This window comes from Choristoneura fumiferana, chromosome 11, assembly GCF_025370935.1.
Source record: "Choristoneura fumiferana chromosome 11, NRCan_CFum_1, whole genome shotgun sequence".
Lineage (NCBI taxonomy): Eukaryota > Metazoa > Arthropoda > Insecta > Lepidoptera > Tortricidae > Choristoneura > Choristoneura fumiferana.
The window spans coordinates 13,794,156-13,803,597 of record NC_133482.1 but is presented as its reverse complement, the minus strand read 5'-3'; the positions used below and the strand labels follow the sequence as shown (position 1 = coordinate 13,803,597).

Genomic DNA, 9,442 nt, shown 5'->3' with positions numbered 1-9,442 from the left:
ACTCTCCAGGTTTATTCACTCCACGCCAGTACATGCCTTATAGGTACAAAGTTTTAAGTTACTTTTTGGAGATCATGTGCATTTTTATTGTATTAAGTGCTTACTTAAATTGATTTCCAAATTACTTTTCAAGAGCCTAGATCCGGGGTGTTACAATCAACTTCTCTCTACCGACCACAATCTCTACATGACTAACATCAACTCTAACTTACGCTATTTAATTTCTCAGTAATTGGTGTTTTTGGAGACCGACCGCAACTATTGAATTACACAAGTATTGTGACTTAGTCAAAGTGTAGATGGCTTTTTATGGGTTTGGCGGTAACCTGCTATAATTGAAAGTATCATCAGAGATGGGGCGACTAATAACAACAATTTTCTTAGACCACTTGCTTCTTTGACCAGCTGCTTTTATATAAAACCAAGTTTCAGTTATTAAAAATCAGTGACAATCTACTAATAACGATGTAATTATTGTACAAGGTGACACAAAATTAGAAGTAACGTGTCCGTATAAAGTTGACGTTACAAAAATTAGCAAATGCCATAATTTTTTTATCAGTTGTATGCAGTTCAATAAAGTTTTTCAAAGATTCAGTTTATTAAAAAGTAATGTAGGTATTTATTAACTGAACTAGTTATACAGTCATAGTATACCGCCAAAAACCAGAAGCCATTTTTTCATGTATAGTCGAGCTAGCATGTGCTTTACCATTTTTTTGTGACCGTTCCTACGAATAACAACAATAAGGATGATTGTCATATTGTCTTTTAAGTGAAAAAACCTTTGATCTTAGGCTGGTAGGGAATTTTTTGGTCGAATATACAAAGTTACACTCATTTTCGAATCTCCATTTATAAATTTTGTGCGAAATATTGTAACTTATCTGTTCAGATTGTGAACAAAAACAGGTACCCTGAATCAAGTAAATATTCCAAAATTTCAATGCAAAATACGATGTCTAAAGATTTGTTTATAACAATATCAATTCGTAACCATGGCAAGCTCATCCTGTTAGGCACTTGTCCCACCGCCGACGATGAGCGAGAAGCGAGTAGAGCGAGTAACTAGAAACGAGTGGGAGAGCAGCGAGAAGCGAGTGTAGTTTGTCGCTCGGCTTAAGCCAGTTTTTTGTGTGCTTCCTCGATGTCAAATGACATTGCTGAGCGAGTATCTTTAGCTCAGCGGTTATAGCTTTGTCGCTCGACAAAGAGTAACACTCATTCTCGAATCTCCATTTATAACAGCCAGCGAAATATTGTAATTATCTGTCAGATTTTACTCAAACAGGACCCTTATAGTCTCTATTCAAAATTTCAATGAACGATGAAAATAGTCGATAACAATCGTTTCCTCGCTGGCGGTCTGTTATGTTAGTTTAATTAGCTGACTTAAATGTACAACAGCAGATTTGTTTTCCTAAAAATATAGTTAAGGAAGATATGAGCTTGCAAAAATTATTAATCGAAATAGATTTCACTTTCAGAATTACGAGTATTTCGTTTTTTGGAAAAACGCCTTACAAAGCATTTCGATTGTCATCTATAACAACACCCTGTTTGTTTCAGAACCGCCACGACTTTACAGGCTGGCATACATATTTTTTCAAGTCACGGCTTACATTATTTTTCTGTTTGGAATATTGGAAAAACAGTTGTACTGACAGCAATATCACAAAATATACTGAGCGGAAAAAATCTAGCCCTCGTGTATGCAGTAATAGGTAATTTTGTATGTAGAGCGGGCCAAATTTTGTGCCGCTGAGTATATAAGTATATTTTTAGTACAAAAATTCCAGGTCAGTACAAAAGCATGCATTTAATATAAAAAATACATTTTCATTAATGAACGAAACGCGGTACCTCTGGGGCTTAGACTGCAGACCAGCTGGTTCCGTCGTAGGCCACCACTTAGTAAGTAAATATTAATTACTTTATTACTACACACACCATTCTATGTGAACACACACTTACAGCTACGGGGCATGCAACTAACCAAGGCGTCGATCGTAGAGACGCGTGGCTATCGCGAAGAGCGCTAGCGTTGCTATGATGACCAAAAACCCTTGTTCCGATTATTTATCATTATCAAAATTAAACTAGGTCATTAGGTAAACATACCTAAAACTATAAACATGATTTGTGTACTGCACTAAGTACCTATATATAATTAAATATGTCTTATGCCGTAAATATGCAACAGACAAATGTGTATAGCAATTAATCTTCGTAGGTTTTTATTTGATTTTTCTATATTTATAGAGCTTCGCGTCTCTACAACTGACGACTAATATATTAATAATATACTATCAGATCTTCGATAAAACAAATCCCCTTACTACATTAAATGAAAAACGAAGCGCGAGAACCCAATTGAAATTTTACTAATTTAAGCTACTTATTTTTCATTTATCAATTCTAATAGTCCAATAAAAGTGTTGGCTGTATAATTTAGCTAACGGAAAATGAATTACACGAATTTTGCTCCTTTATTTTGGTTATGAAATTAATTAGCTCTATCGCTCCGCTTCTCAAAGAATGAGTCCTTAGTGTACTTTGAACCACAGACTTACACCAATATCGATATAGAACAGTACACCTATACATCGATAATGTATGAGAAGGTACGAGTGACTCATCGTTTCCGGCGAAACGTTTCATAAGAACATACAGTTTGATCATAATTGGCACATTTACCCGTCACCAGCACACTCATCCAATCTTGAGCAACAAAGCATTAGTGTATAATTGTACAAAATATGTGCAATAAATACAAAAACGATCGAAATGTACTCGCAAAAATATTGTGTCGAACGCTTTAGTTTACTGCAATTGTTACGGTAAACAGTAATTCCGATTGGTGTGATTGTATTGAATCGATATTAAAGGCAACGTTCTCTCTGTAATTTTACTAAGTACTTACGCTACCATTTAACACATGGACAAATTTTATGGAACTGCCTAGTGGAGGACCGCAACCACAAAGCGAGAAGTTTTATCCAAAAGGGGTAACGACAATTATCAATCTAGTCCCTAGTGTTTACGGTACTATAGATATCCTTGCAGGGTTACAACGTCGAGTTACACTAAAGTACACTCTGTATTACCACGTAGTCTGAACCAGACTAATAATAGGCCCTTGTTCCTTATGAAATTCAGCATTTTACCCCTCAAAAACAGGATAAGATTGCGGATCCACCAGACCTGTGCGATGGGAAACAGTTTCCGCGAGAGAAGCTAGGATTTTTTCTTCTTCTCTTAGCTATCTTGCACAGCTAGTGCCCCACACGTCACTACATAGAATATACTATGCAAAATCGCTATTGTTGTTAAGTTGTATTCTTTTTGGCAGTTGACGCTCGAAAATTGACTTTGTGAGAGTTAATGTGCGGGCCGGCTGGCAGCTAAATATAGCGGCTATCTTCTGGAGTGTTGAATCTGTCACTTAGTTACTATTGTGTAGTCTGTGGCACAGTTCTGGTGGATGCACAGCCTAACGCTCGATAGTGTAAAGTTAGAAATTATCTATCACACTTATTTGGTAACTGGCAGTCGTATCTAAATCTAGAGAAAAACCATTTGTGGAACAAGGACCCGATGATTCTCACATCATTTAGCAAGTAAAAAAAGGTCCTTAAATCAGTTATTAGTTACACTTGTCTCGGCCACATCAGTCGCGTGACTACATTCGATTCTTTATAAAATTGTTTTATCAAAATTGGATAGCCTTCGCGAAACCCAATGCGCTAAAAATTGAACTGAAGTACCGCGACTCAAGTTACTCGACCCTGATTGGTTGATGCTGTTGCTGCGCGCCGCGCTCAACGCACTAAAGTGGCCCGGACACAAGTTTACATCATGAAGTCTCCGCAGTCGACCCCCATGTCCCAGTCGTCGCTGGTGCCGGAGTCGTCATACTCCGACAGCGCTTGTTCGTAGGCCGAAGCCTCGTAGGCTGTGACGCCGTCCAGCATGGAGCAGGCTTGGGACACGTTGGTGTGGTGCATGATCGGCATTGCGTGTAGAGCGAAGTCATCCCCATCCTGAGACCAGGTGAGGCCTGGAAGTAACAATTTTAAATCACTAAAAGAGTCTTAGTTAATATCTAGCCGTGGTGGCCTAGTGGTTTGACCTATCGCCTCTCAAACAGAGGGTCGTGGGTTCAAACCCCGGCTCGCACCTCTGAGTTTTTCCAAATTCATGTGCGGAATTACATTTGAAATTTACCACGAGCTTTGCGGTGCAGGAAAACATCGTGAGGAAACCTGCACAAACCTGCGAAGCAATTCAATGGTGCGTGTGAAGTTCCCAATCCGCACTGGGCCCGCGTGGGAACTATAGCCCAAGCTCTCTTGTTCTGAGAGGAGGCCTGTGCCCAGCAGTGGGACGTATATAGGCTGGGATGATGATGATAATATCTAGGTCCCAACTGCGTAATAAAGTATAAGCAAATAGTAGGTATTAGTGAATATAATACATAATACCATACCATACAAAATCTCTAATACTATTTACTTGTAGTTTGCTATGCAATTAGGCACAGTTATGAGTAACAGTAGGTATTTGTACTATTACTTAATCTGTGTAAAAAGTAAAATATATACCTTTAACTAGACATCTCGAAGCAAAAAAACCGGCAAGATCGTGTCGGACACGCCCAAAATAGGGTTCCGTAGTTATACGAAAAAATTAAGTAATATTTTTCTAACGATTTCGTATTTTGTACGGAATCTTCCAAGTTTAGGTATATTTTATACCTAATGTCCACTTGCAGTATTTTTAGTCTAGGTTTAAGTGGTTTTAAGTCCTGTCATATCAATACAAGAACTGTCAGTTTAAGCCTTAAATCGAGATTTAAAAAAGCCTGCAAGACGTCCTTAGGCTGCTATTTACTCTTAAACTACATAATTCTCAAGCAAACTTAGCCGTTATAGTTTTCCTAGAAAATTTTCCACCCACCAGTTTAAATTTTAGAGGGGGGGGGGACGCTCGATTTTTATGAAAATTTGCACTTTAAAAGTTGAAATATTTCGCAAACAAACCACTGAAAAGAAAAATCGTCTTAGCAAACCCCTAATGGTTTAAAAGGCCTATCCAAGGATACCCCACACTATAGGGTTGGATGGGAAAAAAAAATCTCCCCCACTTTATGTCTATGGGAGGTAAACTAAAAAAAATTTTTTTTGAATTTTTTATTGTACCATTTTTTTGGCATAGTTTACATATATATCCGTGCAAAATTACAGCTTTCTAGCATTGATAGTCCCTGAGCAAAGCCGCGGACCGACAGACAGACAGACAGACTCATTCTAAATTACAGTTTTCTAGCTCTAACAGTCTCTACGCTAAGCCGCAAACCGACGGACAGACATGGCGAAACTATAAGGGTTCCGTTTTTGCAATTTTGGCTCCGGAACCCTAAAAAAGACACCTACTTTAAAGCGGCGAGTGAAAGCTCATTTTCATTGGTCGATAAGTCGGTCGGACTCCCAGCATGCGGGATAATGACCAGTGAAAATCATTGAGCAATAACTCAGTCAATATTAAATTTGCTGCAACCAATGACCAATGAAATTCATTGATTGCTTGCGACGGCATGCGTGAACAAAGATCACCAGCATCCCTCATGCGTTTTCTAGCAACATGTATGAAATGAAAACGGTTTCCGCAGGCGCGGCTGTGGCATGCTACAGACAGAAATTTCCCGCACCTCACATGCGCCGGCCCTATCAACCAATGGAAATGAGCCTTTAGGAAAGGGCGATTGGGAGAAGCGTACCTAGAATGTAACACCTCGTAGTTAAATATCATTGATTACATGACAAATTAACTTTTTGTCGTGCTGGTCTTGGTGACCCAATTGGCTAAGTAAAGTTTTTTTAAGAGGTGTTAATTATTCCACCCAATCCCAGCTGTTCCTACCACAGGCTATAGATGATAGTCACCAGACCGCCGTCTTTCTGTCAATAAATACACAAGAGGCACTCACGTCCGCTCCAAACGCCGTTGGGCATGGTGACCCAGCCCCAGCCCTGGCCCCAGGCCAGCTCGTGACCCAGCTGCCCCGCCAGCGGGACCTGCCGCTTGATGACGGCCACCAGACCACGGCTGTCCAGCGCGCCGGACGTGCCCCGACCGCCGCGGTTGTACATCTCAGATGATGTTGCGGCTAGAAAATAAAGTAGCACATGGTCACCTTGGTTAAACATTAGTACACTTAAGGTCTCTACTCACTACATCGTATCATGCATGATCGTAATAGAAAGCGACAGTTGGTTAGGAAACTTGCTAGTGGGCATAGTCTCATCAGTGGCGGAGCATCAGATATTTCCGTGGCAGAGCCGAAGCCAAGATCGCATACATCTTTCATAAATTGTGTATTATCCTGTAGTCCCATTTGGGCAATCCGGTGGGAATAGGGTTCTATGGACGCTTCGCCACTTAGTCTCATACTTTTGATACAAAGAATATCTATTTGCCTGACACGTTGCTAATTTTTTCTCTGTGTATCTGTTTTCTGTTTCGCTTACGGCTTCTGGTGTACAATAAAGAGTCTTTGTATTGTATTGTATTGTATGCTAATACCGTTTGGAACTCAGACAGAAGCAAACAGAAGCAAACAGAGCGACATTAACATTCTGGTTGTACTGTAAAGAGCTGTGGAAAACACAATAATCATGATTCAACAAAAATCGGATGACTTGTAAATCTGACGTAGTTGAAAATCCCATTGGATTAAAATGGGTTATGGGTTTGCCATTGTTGTCGCTGATCGGTTGTTGGATATCACAAGATTATTATTATTATTATTTTACATAAAATAGGCTTATTATTATTAAGCGATGCAGCAGCTCTTCAGAAACGTCAAACAATTTGTTTTTTTAATATGAAAATACATAATCTAGACGAGGTGTCGAGGTGGTTTGTGAATACGTTAACATTTTTTTTATTTGTTCCCATCATTTTCTGTGTTGTTAATAACACGTTTAGCGTCAGCGTCACAGTCACTAAAAACACATGAATGAAATTATAATACTAGTGGATATAAATACTTAAAACAAAAGAGCCTTTTACTACTTCGGTAACTAAAATTGGACTTCATCGCAACTTCACAAGGTCTAATTTAAAATGCGACTAAAGTAGAAATAAGACCTTTTGAATAAGTGAAGTCCTAAGTAAATGAATTCTTGAATAATATACGAGTCGGGTCCGTAATTCGGGAGCCGTTGTTTCACCTACGCAGTGACGTCACAGCCCGGTGGAGTGTGACGTCATTCGATCCTGATCTGAGTTCATTGATAAAGCCATTGCATGCTAGTTTCACAACATTGCGGTATTTGTTTGATCAACTGAATTCATTGTCTCTCAATAGTCTGCGATGTAACGCAACTTGCATGGTCCAAATGGACTTAAGTAAAGTGAGGAGTTTTGTTAGGTAATAACATAGGTACCCACACATACATACTTGCATAAAAACATAGTAAATCAAATCCAAAGCACTGAATTTTTGTCAAATAAAATTAGTACATGGGCCAATCAACTATTTTACCGACGCTTTGGGCGTCTCCTGCGTTACCAAAATTGTCTCTGGCGTTACCAAAAAATCGTACTTCCAACAAGATATTTCACGATTTAATAGGTTGAACTTACGTAGGATAGCATGTATTCATGTACACCATCTATTAAATTACAGAAAGAACATGTTTACTACAAAAATCTGCAACATCATTTATTCATATATATATAACAAACTACTGTTTACCTGCGGCTTCGCAAACGTAAATGATTAGATCCAGCAGCTGAATTGAAATTATAGGATTTTCCCGAAAATTAAAAAAAAAAAAAAAAATCTGCAATTGTTTGAAAAATGTCGCGGACAGATTAGTGTCGGTAAAAAAGTTGATTGGCCCACCTACCTATAGTAAAATTAGTTAGGTTATTGTTGTAGGTCGGTATTAACAAATTATAAGCAAGGTAATTTGTCGGCCGTCTAACAGTTTTGCAACAATATCAAAATAAGCTAATGGCTCCTGACAACTTGGCATAAAGCTCGCACTGGGCGCCAGTGGGCGGACGGGCTTTACCCGCTGCGGTTTCAAAAACAAAATGGGCGGTTAATAAATTTATGAGTTCCCGACCGACCGGGCTTTGCCTATCCTTTTACATATCTTTACGTAGTACTACTATTATTATTATTAATGCGAAAGTTTGCGAGGGCGTGTTGTGTGTGAGTATGTGTGTGTGTGTGTGTGCGTGTGTGTCTATGTTTGTTACTCCTTCGTACGTGGGTTGAAAAGTTATAATACAAAATAACTTCCAACCTGTATATTGAGTTGATATGGTTTATTCAGTTTCTACACACACAGTTCACTGCGCGTGTTCTAACTTATATAATTAGTCTACGGGGCCCAATGAAACTCGGTCGGGACTTTAAATATAAAAAGTACGACCCAATCAGCAGCCGTCGGAGGCCTAAAGAGGATCACATAAGGAATTAGTCCCACCACCTGCGAGTAGCCAAACGAGAGTATTTTTTAGTATGGAAATTTTATCGCTTTTGTCGCCGAGCGACCAATTTTTCTTACTAAATCAGTACAAGCTTTTTGCTGTTCACTGTACTTGCATTATTATCAAAAATAAGTACATTTCCGGACCAAATTTCAAGTACGATGCCATAACTACTGAGGAGTTTGCCGAGAAGACCCTAGCTGGACCACCAGGATATCCCTACCAGATTATTGTATTGTTACCAGATTTACATTTAAGTACCTACGTAAGTCAAATTTCAAGTCAATCGGACCACTGGAAATCGGTAAATTTAGCATCCAAGATTTGACCCAAATAAATAAACAGGGCAAACTAAATTAAAAGCATCTAATAAGTTTTTGTTAAAAATTACATTTTTAATACAAGATTTTTTGCTGACTGTACTTTTTGTTGACTGTACTTGCATTGTCATCCAAGATACATTTCCGTACCAACTTTCAAGTCGATGACATTGACTATTGAGGAGTTTCCTCCTGCGGAGACGATCCTGGCTGGACCACCAGGATGTCCCTACCAGATTATTGTACTGTCACCAGATTTACATGAGTAAGTATGCCTTATTTCAAGTCAATTGGACCACTGGAAGTTGGTAAAATTTAGCATCCAAGATTTGACCCAAGTAAATAAACAGGGCAAACTATATAAAAGCTTCTAAAAACACTATCTTTTCGCTACTCGCCGGCGGTGGGACCAGTGCCTTAGGCTGCGTTTTCACCAGAGACGTGTGAGGATGCTTTGCGAGGAATCTGTTCGTCATGAACCAATAGGAACGCTTTATTTACCCATCCGAAATTCGCATAGAAACACCTTGGTTAATAAATGTATCTTTGGATTGCGCGACTTAGAAGTTTGATTTTTCACTGCTCCAAGGGCAAGGGGTAGTATTTAATTTCAG

General features: G+C 39.0%; 1 protein-coding gene across 1 annotated transcript in view; it reads right to left on the bottom strand.

The window, feature by feature from the left end:
* Positions 1-1,371: 1,371 nt before the first annotated feature.
* LOC141432869 (uncharacterized) overlaps positions 1,372-9,442 on the bottom strand; it is a 78,785-nt gene continuing 70,714 nt past the window's right edge. The window contains exons 8-9 of the mRNA XM_074094674.1: positions 5,990-6,169; positions 1,372-4,060 (exon numbers count right to left, since the gene is read on the bottom strand). Coding sequence (XP_073950775.1) covers positions 3,852-4,060; positions 5,990-6,169 — 389 coding nt within the window. The 3' untranslated portion in view covers positions 1,372-3,851. The remainder of the gene's footprint in view (positions 4,061-5,989; positions 6,170-9,442) is intronic.